The sequence below is a fragment of the Pristis pectinata genome, chromosome 1 (genome assembly GCF_009764475.1).
Source record: "Pristis pectinata isolate sPriPec2 chromosome 1, sPriPec2.1.pri, whole genome shotgun sequence".
Classification (NCBI taxonomy): Eukaryota; Metazoa; Chordata; class Chondrichthyes; order Rhinopristiformes; family Pristidae; genus Pristis; species Pristis pectinata.
Genome location: NC_067405.1, coordinates 15,618,770 through 15,632,543, shown reverse-complemented (window position 1 = coordinate 15,632,543; position 13,774 = coordinate 15,618,770). Strand labels below are relative to the sequence as shown.

General features: G+C 41.6%; 2 protein-coding genes across 4 annotated transcripts; both read right to left on the bottom strand.

Moving 5' to 3' along the window:
- Positions 1–1,013: 1,013 nt before the first annotated feature.
- Positions 1,014–7,610, bottom strand: LOC127567798 (cilia- and flagella-associated protein 45-like). Of its 2 annotated transcripts, XM_052010882.1 has the most exons (3): positions 6,969–7,610; positions 4,392–5,189; positions 1,014–2,456 (listed from the first exon to the last, which is right to left on the bottom strand). In XM_052010882.1, exons 1-3 carry the CDS (start codon positions 7,608–7,610, stop codon positions 2,373–2,375), a joined length of 1,524 nt encoding a protein of 507 aa, XP_051866842.1. In that variant the 3' UTR covers positions 1,014–2,372. The 2 variants fall into 2 exon arrangements, with proteins under 2 accessions (XP_051866842.1, XP_051866833.1); XM_052010873.1 differs by having other exon boundaries at positions 1,014–5,189.
- tmem177 (transmembrane protein 177) lies at positions 1,014–12,145 on the bottom strand. 2 transcript variants are annotated; one of them, XM_052010928.1, is made up of 2 exons: positions 12,086–12,145; positions 1,014–10,901 (listed from the first exon to the last, which is right to left on the bottom strand). In XM_052010928.1, exon 2 carries the CDS (start codon positions 10,879–10,881, stop codon positions 9,943–9,945), a length of 939 nt encoding a protein of 312 aa, XP_051866888.1. In that variant the 5' UTR covers positions 10,882–10,901; positions 12,086–12,145; the 3' UTR covers positions 1,014–9,942. The 2 variants fall into 2 exon arrangements, with proteins under 2 accessions (XP_051866888.1, XP_051866896.1); XM_052010936.1 differs by lacking the exon at positions 12,086–12,145 and adding an exon at positions 11,933–12,077.
- Between the last annotated feature and the right edge of the window lie 1,629 nt (positions 12,146–13,774).

Genomic DNA, 13,774 nt, shown 5'->3' with positions numbered 1-13,774 from the left:
AGATAAGGGGAACCAGTAGATGTGTGGATTTTCAAAAAGCCTTTGATAAGGTGTCACACAGGAGGTTATGAAGCAAACTGGCCAAAAATCAATAAAGGAACTGTTCATATTCAGGATGGGAGGCTGTGACCTGTGGGGTGCTGCAGGTAATCAACGGTGGAGCCCCAGCTACTCACCATTAATCCCAATGATTTGGATGAAGGAATCATGTGTACTATATCCAAGTTTGATGATGATACAGAGCTCAGAGGCAGTGCAAGGGGTGAGAGGGATGCGAAGGGAATTCAGGATGATATTAGATAGGCTTAGTGAATGTGTAGAGACATGTTGGATGGAATATAACATGGAACAAAAAATGTGAGATCCATTTTAGTTGGAAAGAAAAAGGAAAATTGGAGTAGCTTTTAAACAGTGAGAGATTGAAAGGTGTTGGGTGTGCAGAGGAAAACGACTATCTTTGTACACAAGTCTGAAATTCCCAATTGCTAAGGAAGTTAATGAGCATGGTACAGCAAGCAATTAAGAAGGTAAACAGTATATTCACTTTTATTGAGGCTTTGAGGCCATACCTCCAGCATTGTTTACAGGTTTGGTCTCCCTTATCCAAGGAAGGATATACTTGCAATAGAGGGAGTGGAGCAAAGGTTCACCATAATGATTTTTGGGAATTGGGGAGGGGGGCTGTCCTAACAGAAGGATTAAGTAGAGTGGATCAACATTCTTTAGAATGAGAGGTGATCTCATTGAAATATGGAAAATTCTTACAGCGCTAACAAGGATAGATGCAGAGATGATGCTTCCCTTGTCTAGAACCAGGAATCAATCTCAAAATAAAGGGTCAGCCATTCAGGACAGAGGAGAAGTCATTTCTTTAGGCAGAGGGTAGTGAATCATTGTAATTTTATACCCAAGAGGCTGTCAAGAACTAGTTGTAGAATATATTCAAAATAGAAATCAACAAATTTTTTGTATCCTGTCACGAACCAGCGACAAACGAAACACACTGAGCATGATTCAGTGTTAAAAACTATTTTATTAGTCACTACTTATAATAATACGTAAAATAAAAGTAAAAATGTTAGTATGTTAGAATTCAAAAATGTTAAACCTCGAACATTAACCCCAAAACTAAACTCGTCGTGTGTGTGTGACAAAGTCCCAAACTCCAAGTTCAGGAATGGTTCTTAAAGTTCAGTTCCGCAAGCCATAAGGTGAAACATGAGCAAGGGCTTCTTCAACAACCACCGTTGTCTGAAGATAAGACGTAGATGTAGAGAAACATAGGGAGAGTAAATACGAGATCCAAATGTTCCACGATGGAACCCAAGCGACACTTCAGTGTTTACTCGGTAGTGACTTCCTCACCCCGAAAAGCATCTGAATCGTGGTCGTTCACACACAAATACCTGTTTCCTTCTACAGGTCAGCAACAAAGTGAACTCCACCGGATTACTTCCAACTTCCATACATGGATTTCAGTGGCAGACATAGTTATTGTTTCTCATGCATCGATAGAGAAAACTAGCAGGCTGGTGTCTCTCTCCCTTCTCTCTCTCTCGCCCTCCTTCTTCTAACTTCTTCAACAACGTCATTACGTCCTTTATCTTCTATTGACGTAAGCACGCCCCACACACACATACACACACACTCTCTATCTTAAAGGGACTTTCACTGAGTCCGTAACACCTCCCACCTAAAAAAAATTTTCCCAAGAAAATTTTAACCGTGCATACAGTTAGTAATGTTAATAATTATCATGCTACACAACTAGAGACTATCAGATTAGTACAGCTACATGTTTCCCATTTAACATCGGGAAAGATAATCAGCAATCACATTATCTTTGCCTTTAATGTGAGTTATCATGAGATCAAACTCTTGCAAAATTAAACTCCAGTTTAACAGCCTTCTGTTCTTGTTTTTGACTCGGCTCAGAAACACCAATGGGTTATGATCTGTATATACAGTCAATGGTTTCTGAGCAGTGCAGACATATACACTGAAATGTTGCAAGGCTAAAACAAGCGACAGTAATTCTTTCTCTATGGTGGAATAATTCTTTTGATGCTCATTAAATTTCTTTGAAAAGTAAGCTACAGGATGGTCAATATCATCAAGGTCACCCTTCTGCAACAACACAGCTCCTGCAGCTTCATCACTGGCATCTACTGCTAATGAAAATGGCTTTTCAAAGTCAGGTGTTTTGAGCACAGGATGGTAGCATAAAATGGCTTTCAGCTTCTCAAATGCTTCTTGACAAGAATCTGTCCAAACAAACTTTACTCCCTTCTTCAGAAGATTAGTTAGGGGAAGAGCAATATCAGCAAAATTTTTACAAAATTTTCGGTAATATCCAACCATTCCCAAAAATCTTATAACAGTCCTCGTACCTGTGGGAATAGGGAACTCAAATATTGCTTGAACTTTTGCCTGAACAGGAGCTTGCTTGCCTCGACCTACAACATAACCAAGATACGTCACAGTGGCATGGCCAAATTCACTTTTAGCCAAGTTAACTGTAGGGTTAGCCTCAGAAAGTCTTTCAAACAACCTTTCTAACGCAGATATGTGATCTTCCCAAGTATCATTCCCAGTCAATAAGTCGTCAATGTAGGCATCTGTATGTTTTAACCCATGAATCACTGAATTAATCATTCTTTGAAATGTTGCCGGAGCATTTTTCATTCCAAATGGCAAAACATTGTATTCATACAATCCAGAAGGGGTTACAAAGGCTGAAATCTCCCTTCCTCTATCTGTTAATGGAACACACCAGTACCCTTTTAATAGGTCAATCTTTGTAAGAAATTTTGCCTTTCCCACTCTATCTATGCAATCATCCACCCTAGGAATAGGGTAAGCATCTGACTTTGTTACAGCATTCACTTTCCTGTAATCTGTGCAAAATCTAACAGTTCCATCAGGTTTAGGTACAATAACACAGGGCGAACTCCAATTTGAAGTAGAATGTCTAATAATATCATTCTCCAACATGTATTTTATTTCCTGATCAACAAGTTTACTTTTTTCCACATTCATTCGATATGGGTGTTGTTTGATTGGTTTTGCATCCCCAACATCAACATCATGGGTAATTATCGATGTTCTGTTTGGAACATCTGGGAACAGATTTTTAAATTTTAAAATTAATTCTCTCATCTGTTGTTTTTGTGAAACTTGTAAATGGTCCAACTTCGTTTCAAGGTTCTCCATGATATTTTGGTTTTTTAGTTTTAATGGAACAATATTTGGTCTAAATTGGCCTTCCTCAACATCAACATCAGGCATTCTAGAAACAACCTTTACATCATCCACCAAGGCCACCACTGAATCCCTCTCATAACAAGGTTTTAGCATGTTTACATGACAGAGTTGTGTTTTCTTGCGTCTATCTGGTGTTTTGATTATATATGTTAAATCAGTCACTCGAGATTCAATAACATAGGGTCCAGAAAAACGAGATTGCAAGGGATTATTTTGGCTAGGGAAAAATACCAACACCTTTTTCCCCACTGCAAATGTCCTAGGCCGAGCACGTCTATCAAAATATGTCTTCATTCTTATCTGGCTGGTTTTCAAATTCTCTCTCGCTAGCTGGCAGACTCTCTCCAACCGAGTTTTAAATTTTTGGACATAGTCCAACAGACTCAAGTGCACTTCCTCATTAACCCATTGCTCTCTTAACAACTCCATTTTTGACATAATATCCAATTGGCACTTTTTCAATCTCCTCACATGAGAGAGCTTTTTCTTTCAATTCTGTCAACTCAGGGTCCTTTGTCTGTTCCACCATAAAATCCTTCCTCGACAAAGACAAATCTTTAAATTCAGGCTCACTATAAGGATGTTGATCCTCCAGTGAAGACAGAAAAGTCTCAGATAAGGCATCATAATTTTCTTCCTGTTTAGGACTGTCACAAGGAACCACATCAGACTGCATCGGACTGTCTGTCTTGGCTAATTCTTTAGCTCTAGCTCGAGTCACCGCACATGATGGGTAAACATCTGGATCATTCTCAGACTCATCAATCCTTGGTTTGGTCGTTAACCGTACCACAGGATCACTTTCTCCATCTGCAAGGTCATTTCCCCAATAACAAAGAAACTCCTTCCACTGGCAAACTAGGTCTTATCCCTATCTCGACTGGTCCTTCTACGAACTTTGACTTTAAAATCACCCTGTGAAAAGGGACAGACATGGTGTCATCTGTAACGCCTCATATTAGATTTACTTCACCAGTGTCACTTTCTTCACCAAAATTTAAAACACTGTCCAGCAAGAGAGATTGACTAGCCCCAGTATCTCTAAGAATTTTCACTGGCACCTGGGGTGACTCATCATTCAGTGAAACAAAACCCTCTGATACATACGAACAGAATTCTTTTCTCACCTCCTCCAACTTTTCCGCTTTTCCCTCTTGCAAGGACTGATCTTTAACAGCATCTCCTAAACCTTTTTGATTTTTAATTGTCTGAAAGCAAGCATTGGGCCCAGCTTCCTTCTTTTTCTTCAAAAGGGCACAATTAGATATCACGTGGCCAGGTTTCCTACAGTAATAACAAGTACGCTCAACAGGTTTCTCCAGCCCTGGCTTCTTTTCATCCTTTCCTTTTTTGATTACCTCCCAATTTAATCTCCGGTTTACCTGGATTGTCTTTGTACTCTTTTGAAAGGTTTTAGGTTGTCCCCATTTGGATTTATGGGTTAAAGCATAATCATCTGCCAACCTAGCAGTTTCTTGTAAAGTTTCCACTGCCTTTTCATTTAAATATGTTGTTAATTCAGCTGGAACACATCTTTTAAAGTCTTCCACCAGTATCAATTCTGTCAATTTATCAAAATCCCCATCTACATTTTTAGCCATGTACCATCGTTCAAAACATATTCTCTTTCCATTGGCAAATTCCATATAAGTCTGATCTGCAGATTTCCTCAAGTCTCTAAATTTTTGTCTATAAGCTTCAGGTACCAATTCATAGGCCTTCAAAATAGCTTGTTTTACCTTGGTATAATCAGCTGCATCCTCAGCAGACAAAGCAGAATAAGCTTTTTGAGCTTTACCTTTAATCACACTCTGTACCATAAGAGCCCATCCTTTCCTTGGCCAGTTTGAACTCACAGCAACCTTTTCAAAATGTTGGAAATACTGATCAACCTGATCTTCTTCAAAAGGAGGGACTAATCGAACCTCCCTGCTGGCTGAAAAACCATCATCAGAATCAGATTCCAAACTCCTACGCTTCATTTGTAACTCATGCTGCCTCTGTTTTTCCTTCTCCTCTGCCTCAAACTTTAACCGAATTAGTTCCCGTTCAGCCTCTAACTTCATCCGAGTTAGCTCTCATTCCCGTTCAGCCTCTGATCTCTTTTGCTCTCGTTCAGCTTCTATCTTTAACTGGGTTTGTTCTCGTTCAGCCTCTATCTTTGCCAGCTGCACCTGTGCCTCAGAAATTGCTATTTCACTGCCAGGAAACTGTTTTAACACTTCCTTCTCAAACAGCTTCTTTTCCACATAATGGCCAGCTATCAGTCTCTGAATATCTGCCTTTCTCATAGACTGCTTTACTTCTGTAAGGTTTAACCTTGTAGCAATCTTTATCAAATCATCCTTTTTCGCCACCTCCAATCCTTTTTGGGTTGGTGACTCCAAAAATGCCTTAATATCCATTGCTGCTGGTTTCCACACACACAAGCCAATTAAAAAGAATTTATCAGACCTCCCTCAAAAATCTTTGGATTGAATCCCGAACAAATCTCGTCAATCTGGGGTACAATCCCAGACGACACTCGTTAACCTTGGGAACTATCCCGGACGAGCCCCCAATTTTGTCACAAACCAGCAACAAAAGAAACACACTGAGCATGATTCAGTGTTAAAAACTATTTTATTAATCACTACTTATGATAATACGTAAAATAAAAGTAAAAATGTTAGTATGTTAGAATTCAAAAAATGTTAAACCTCGAACGTTAACCCCAAAACTAAACTCTTCGTGTGTGTGTGTGACAAAGTCCAAAACTCCCAGTTCCGGAATGGTTCTTAAAGTTCAGTTCCGCAAGCCATAAGGTGAAACATGAGCAAGGGCTTCTTCAACAACCACCGTTGTCTGAAGATAAGACGTAGATGTAGAAAAACATAGAGAGAGTACATACGAAATCCAAATGTTCCACGATGGAACCCAAACGACACTTCAGTGTTTACTCGGTAGTGACTTTCTCACCCCGAAAAGCATCCGAACTGTGGTCGTCCACACACAAATACCTGTTTCCTTCTACAGGTCAGCAACAAAGTGAACTCCACCGGATTACTTCCAACTTCCATACATGGATTTCAGTGGCAAACACAGTTATTGTTTCTCATCCATCGATAGAGAAAACAAGCAGGCTGGTGTCTCTCTCCCTTCTCTCTCTCTCTCCTTCTTCTTCTTCTTACTTCTTCAACAACGTCATTACGTCCTTTATCTTCTATTGACGTAAGCACGCCCCACACACACATACTCTCTATCTTAAAGGGACTTTCACTGAGTCTGTAACACTTTTCATTTAAATATGTAGTTATCTCAGCTGGAACACATCTTTTAAAGTCTTCCACTAGTATCAATTCTTTCAATTTATCAAAATCCCCATCTACATTTTTAGCCATGTACCATCGTTCAAAACATATTCTCTTTCCATTGGCAAATTCCATATAAGTCTGATCTGCAGATTTCCTCAAGTCTCTGAATTTTTGTCTATAAGCTTCAGGTACCAATTCATAGGCCTTCAATATAGCTTGTTTTACCTTGGTATAATCAGCTGCATCCTCAACAGACAAAGCAGAATAAGCTTTTTGAGCTTTACCTTTAATCACACTCTGTACCATAAGAGCCCATCCTTCCTTTGGCCAGTTTGAACTCACAGCAACCTTTTCAAAATGTTGGAAATACTGATCAACCTGATCTTCCTCAAAAGAAGGGACTAATCGAACCTCCCTGCTGGCTGAAAAACCATCATCAGAATCAGATTCCACACTCTTTTGCATCATTTGTAAATCATGCTGCCTCTGTTTCTCCTTCTCCTCACTATCCAGCTCCATCCTCTTCAATTCCATCTGCTTCATTGCTAGATCAGCCTCTATCTTCATCCGAGTTAGCTCTCGTTCCCGTTCAGCCTCTAACTTCATCTGAGTTATCTTTTGTTCGGCCTCTAACTTCAACTGGGTTTGCTCTCGTTCAGCCTCTAATCTCTTTTGCCCCAACTCCACCTTCAGTCGCGTTTGTTCTAACTCCATCTTTGCTATCTGCACCTGTCTAACAGGTCTCTCTGACTCACCCCCAGAAAACTCTTCTAACTGTTCTAATTCTTCCTCCTCCAGATCCTCCAACTCCACTGGTTGAAAAGTCACATCAGAAATTACTGATTTACTCTCAGGAAACTCAACTACCTCACTCAACTCAAACACTTCCTTCTCCAAATAATAGTCAACTATCATTCTATGAATAACTGCTTTTCTCATAGACTGCTTTACTTCTGTAAGGTTTAGCTTTGTAGCAATCTTTATCAAATCATCCTTTTTCACCATCTCCAATCCCTGTAGGGTTGGTGACTCCAAAAATGCCTTAATATCCATTGCTGCTGGTTTCCACACACACAAGCCAATTAGAAAGAATTTATCAGACCTCCCTCAACAATCTTTGGATTGAATCCCGAACAAATCTTGTCAATCTGGGGAACGATCCCAGACGACACTCGTTAATCTTTGGATTGGATCCCGGACGAATCTCGTTAACCTTGGGAACTATCCTGGACGAGCCCCCAATTTTGTCACGAACCAGCAACAAACGAAACACACTGAGCATGATTCAGTGTTAAAAACTATTTTATTAGTCACTACTTATAATAATACGTAAAATAAAAGTAAAAATGTTAGTATGTTAGAATTCAAAAATGTTAAACCTTGAACGTTAACCCCAAAACTAAACTCGTCGTGTGTGTGTGACAAAGTCCCAAACTCCAAGTTCAGGAATGGTTCTTAAAGTTCAGTTCCGCAAGCCATAAGGTGAAACATGAGCAAGGGCTTCTTCAACAACCACCGTTGTCTGAAGATAAGACGTAGATGTAGAGAAACATAGGGAGAGTAAATACGAGATCCAAATGTTCCACGATGGAACCCAAGCGACACTTCAGTGTTTACTCGGTAGTGACTTCCTCACCCCGAAAAGCATCTGAATCGTGGTCGTCCACACACAAATACCTGTTTCCTTCTACAGGTCAGCAACAAAGTGAACTCCACCGGATTACTTCCAAGTTCCATACATGGATTTCAGTGGCAGACAGTTATTGTTTCTCATGCATCGATAGAGAAAACTAGCAGGCGGGTGTCTCTCTCCCTTCTCTCTCTCTCTCCCTCCTTCTTCTTCTAACTTCTTCAACAACGTCATTACGTCCTTTTTCTATTGACGTAAGCACGCCCCACACACACATACACACACACTCTCTATCTTAAAGGGACTTTCACTGAGTCCATAACAATCAAAAGAGATACGGTGGAAGATTGGGAAAGTGGGACTGAGGTAAAAGATTAGACATCATCTTATTCGATCAGGTATGAGGCCTACTCTGCTCCAGCTTCTATGTTCTCCATTTTTGTACAAAATGCCAGCCCTATCCATAAATTTTATTCACATGAGCTACACAAATTTCTGACCATTTGAGGTCTGGAGAACATTAGCGGGTGCAAATGCAGGCACAAGTCTGGCACAGCTCCCCACCTGGAATTTCAGATCTTTGTTTCTGGATGACCTCTGGGAGACAGAGCCATACGTAAGTATAGATGGTCAACCTTCCAGTTTGCAGTGCTTTAGAGATATATTTCTTCATGAATATTTATTGACAGTGACTCTTTTTAAATCTGTTGGTAAAACGTAAGTTCTGTAACATCTTGTTAGTGTAATTAATCAACTTTGTACCCATGCATTTTCCACACCAATGAGCTCCGTGACTGAATGCACTAGGTTGTTATCTGAAACCTGGAATAAAAAGTAGCCTGTGGACTGGAGAAGCAAACTCCAAAATTCTTCTTTTAAACACAGATAATTTAGGCCGCCATCCATTACCAACGTTTCAATGTGACAGCTGTGATAAGTCAAATCTTTAATGTGCAGACTCACACCACTGGAGACATTTCTGGGGGAAATCTGGGCCACTGACTGCGGTTGGTACATCACCAATGGAGGGAGGCAGAGATTTTCCATCCCTGTTTTTGCCCACTACTAACCAGAAATCAGGGTTATTGTGACTTTTATAGTGAATAGTGAAAAAAGTCTGACCTTTAAATTCAATTCATCTGCCTATTTATGCTTTTACTCAACTTTAAACACTTCAATCATCTCAATTTCCTCCTCCAAAAAAAATGTTCTCACTAGTCAACATAAGAAAACAAGCAAAACTGGACTGAGTTAACAAGTTCTAATAGGCTACATAATTTCCATAACATCATGGATGTGCCTACTTGTGAACAATCAAAATTAAAATGGAACTGAATATTTTTTCTCCATAATCAGACAAAAACTTCAGGATATCAGATAATCAACTTCTATATTTCTGTATATTTTACATTCAATTTTCACGAAACCCAATATGTGTTTTGGCATTTTTGTCAATGAACAAGAATTCAGCCCTGCATGGCTTAGGCTTTAGAAATACTAGCAACTGAAAAGCAAGTTGAGGACATCTTTGATTTTTGACATTATTATAACCAACATTGACATATTTCATTTTAGCTCTGTTTAACAGTTTTTAATTCATAATTGTCTTTCTGTAATGATGGGAGGTAGTAGAGATGGTTCTCACAGAAAGCTGAGGTCAAAGTGGTTCAGTGAAACACAAAATTGGGATGAGAGTCAAGTGAAACTGTTCACGTGACTCATGGAGGCATGCAAATAAATACCATCAATTCAATTTCACATCCAGCAATCCTTCAGGGTGTTTTCAATCATCTCCTTCCTGGCGGTGTAAGGAGCATGTTTTAGTCTGAACCAATGCTTTGGGAAAAGGTTTCCATTTGTTGCATACATTTCCATTCCCCTTTTGCCTAGAAGGGAACGAAAAGTTCGATTTCGTGCAAGAATTTTATCATAAAACTCAATGCCTCCCTTGGCGTAACTCTTTGATATCGTAGCTGTCCAGTGGTCTGATCTGTAGTCAAGCCAGTGACTAACTGCATCAGAAAAAATAAAATAACCCACAAAACCCGTCGCTGCCGCAGCCAGGTTAAAAAAGGCTCGTAATAAAAAGGGGCCGGAGTAAAGCCCAAGGGCTTGCTTTGCTGCCAAACCAGTCATGTACGTGCCTGCTAAACAGGCTGGTGCTACCACGGATTGAAGGACAGGGCCATTACTTTGCAAGTACATAACCTCTCTTGCAATGGCAAACTTCTGCGCATCAGATGAAAAGGTGAGGGATTCTCTGAGAGATTTTCCCACCTCGCTGTCCCACTTGATGTCTCTGCCATTAATCATGACAATTCGATTGGTTATTCCTTGCCCATCTTCACCTGTGCTGTTGAAGTTGACAGGGATGCCAATCAGTGTCCCACAAGGCAGCCAGGGAACACCTGCACTCACAGGCTGAAAGCTGAAGGCAGCAAAGGCTGTATAATTCTGTGTGGACTCTACTCCAGCATCCTTAAGCACCTCTTGGAAAGTATCTTGCAACTTGTCTGGAAGTTCAGCAGGTACTCCCTTTGACCAAGCTTGATACAATTTTCCATACGTCCGTTGGGGAAATACATGACAGAAAGCATTGGCAGCAAATAATCCTCCACAGGAAACAGCTAACACCTTGACTCGATGTTTGCTGCCAAACAGAGTAAGTTTCTTAAAAAGCTGACTTGCCATCATCAGAGTGTATCAGAACTTGTCTGTGAAACAAAATGTACATTCAGCTGCAGAACAAATACATTGGATAAAGATCATAAAACTTAAAACAGGGTTTTAAGGCAATTCCCCAAAATTGGGGAATCAAGAACTAGAGGGCATAGGTTTAAGGTGAGAGGGGAGAGATTTAAGGAGCAACATTGAGCAACACGTGAGAGACTTGAGGAGCAACTTAAAATTTCCTTTTTTTTACATCAACAGTGGTACGTATACGGAATAAGCTGCTAGAGGAAGTGGTTGAGCCAGGTACAATAACAACATTTAAAAGACAATTGGACAGGTACATGGATAGGGAAGCTTAGAAGGTTATGGGCCAAATGTTGGCAAATGGGACCAGCTTGGATGGGAATCTTGATTGACATGGATCAGTTGGGCCGAAGGGCCTGTTTCCATGCTGTATGACTCATTGGATGAGGTCAAAACCTAGCGAAAAGTCATGATGTAAAGTTGCCAGTTTGATAGCGAGCACAATTCCAACAATAAATGCAACGAAGGAGGATAAAGGGGCTGCCATATCACCACCATACAAGGCAGAAGCCGGAGACTTATCTGCAGAGTACTCCTCGCACAATGAACCAGGAGTACCAGGCCGGTGGCAGCTTTTGGAAATAGTGGCGGTGAATAGTCGTAGGGGAAGGGGCAAATGGAGGGTTTCTGGGATGGGGAGGTAGCAGTGGAAATGGTCTGGGAGGAGAGACAGGGTGGGGTGTTTGTGGAGGATTCTGGCATGTAGGATCCTGCAGAGATCACTCAGGGATCCTGCGAGGGATCGCCAGGGGAGATCCCAAGAGGGAACACTGGAAGGAAGGGGGGAGAGGAAGAGTTGGGATCACTGAGTGATCATGGGGGGGGAGATCCTGGGATGAATGGTGGGGGGAGGGGGGCGGTTGGAGATCCTGGGAGAGATCGCGGGGATCACTGGGAAGGATCGCAGGGGGAGGGATCGCGGGGGGGAGGGATCGCGGGGGGAGATCCTGTGAGGGATCGCCGGGAGTAGAAGGGGGAGAAGGATGACCTTCGTGTTTTATCGGGGCCTCCAGCAGCAGTTCCACCGCCCGTTTCCCCCCACCACCGGTCCGCCATCAGGTGCCCGGGAGCGGCGGCCAACGGCCGCTCGGGCCTGCGCCCCGCTTCTATCCCCGGACCCCGCCCCACCGAACGCCTTTACCTCCGGCTCCGGGGGCGCAGCACCACAGAAGGGCACGTCGCAAAACACGGCCACTTTACGCCACCTCCCTGTCGCAGTCGCACAACATACGGCTGGGTTTAGATCACGTGATCACCGGTGCGAGGGCAGCCCGGTCCTCACCATCTTTGTAAGGTAGCGAAGGGGCTATAGGGAGCCATCTTTGTAAGGTCAAGTCAATTAGCAACCATCGTTGTAAGGTCAAGTCAATTAACAGCCATCTTTGTAAGGTCGCGTCATTGTATTGAAACCAGTGAGGAGCCATGTATAACGTGCACTGAGAATTAATTTTAAAATCCCCACCGTCATATTAATGTTTTATTGATTGTCAAAGTCTACATCATCTTTCTACTTTGAAATAACTTAATGCTGCAGCACTGGAGAAGGCCATTCAGCCCAGCATTCTCCCCACATTTCTGAGGGGCGACTGCCCAACTCCCATTCCCTGCCGTCAATTCATACATGTAAATGTTTCTTCTTTGTACCTTTACATACTTGGTACTTAATTGCATCACCCTTCTCCCTGCCCAATCACCATTCTGGGTGACAAAGAAAAAATTGTTTTACAATTACAGGTATTACACAACAAAATATTCCAAGCAACTCAACAGAGGTGTTTCTCTGGTTCAGTCATCATTTCAGATAGGTTTACCCATATCTACAAAACCCCTTCCAAGCAATGAATTTTTTTTTCAATTCTAAAGAACCTAGTCATTAGGGGTGACAGTCCAAATTCCTGTCCAAATTGACTTTGGACACCAGTTCTCAAATCTTGTGAAAATATTGGTTGTCATTATACTCAGCTTGCATACTGACCTGTCTCACTTCATTGTCAACTGAAACTCTCTTCTGTGCACTTGTTACCTCTAGGCTTGACTCTACCAATATACCCATGGGTGGTTTCTCCCATTATACACACTTTAAACTTCCATTTATTAATATCTCACACCAAACTGCCACCATGTCCTGATCACCTACGACCCCAGTATGTAATGATCCATATTTGCTGTGAGATAATACGACTTTTAAAATTCTTTCCCTTAATTTGAGAATGCTCCAAGATATCACCCCTTCTCTGAGATTCTGATAACTCTTTGACACATTTGTACTTGTCCAGTGATGGCCTTGTCCAGAAATTTAATTGTTGAGCCATTGCTGGCCATGCCAAGTCACCTCTGCTGATCTACCTTGCTATTTCTCTCTCTTCTTTTAAGGTGCTCCTTAAAATCCATCCAGAACAGAATCATAGAATAGATACAAAACAGAAGGAGGCATTTGATCCACTAGTTCTGTGGATTAACTCTACACCAGTGGGAAATAAGGTGCAGCAATAACGATTGAATAAAGGGTCTGGGCAATGACGCATCCTTGCTTGGCGCCATAGAACATAGAACACTACAGCACAGTACAGGCCCTACGGCCCACAATGTTGTGCCGACATCTTATCCTGCTCTAACCCTTCCATCCCATATAGCCCCCTATTTTTCTATCATTCATGTGTCTATCTAAGAGTCCCTTAAATGTCCCTAATGTATCTGCCCCCACCACCTCTGCCAGCAGTGCGTTCCACACACCCACCACTCTCTGTGTAAAAAACTTAACCCTGACATCCCCCTTATACCTTCCTCCAATCACCTTAAAATTATGTCCCCTCGTGTTATCCATTGTTGC

What these genes read in the sequence shown, in the direction of transcription:
- tmem177 (XM_052010928.1), bottom strand. Translation starts at nt 10,881, where the DNA reads ATGATGGCAAGTCAGCTTTTTAAGAAACTTACTCTGTTTGGCAGCAAA.
- LOC127567798 (XM_052010873.1), bottom strand. Translation starts at nt 7,610, where the DNA reads ATGGATATTAAGGCATTTTTGGAGTCACCAACCCTACAGGGATTGGAG. An exon ending in GTTTTTCAGCCAGCAGGGAG is followed by an intron (nt 5,190 to 6,968) that starts GTTCGATTAGTC and finishes GCCAGCAGGGAG; the next exon opens with GTTCGATTAGTCCCTCCTTT.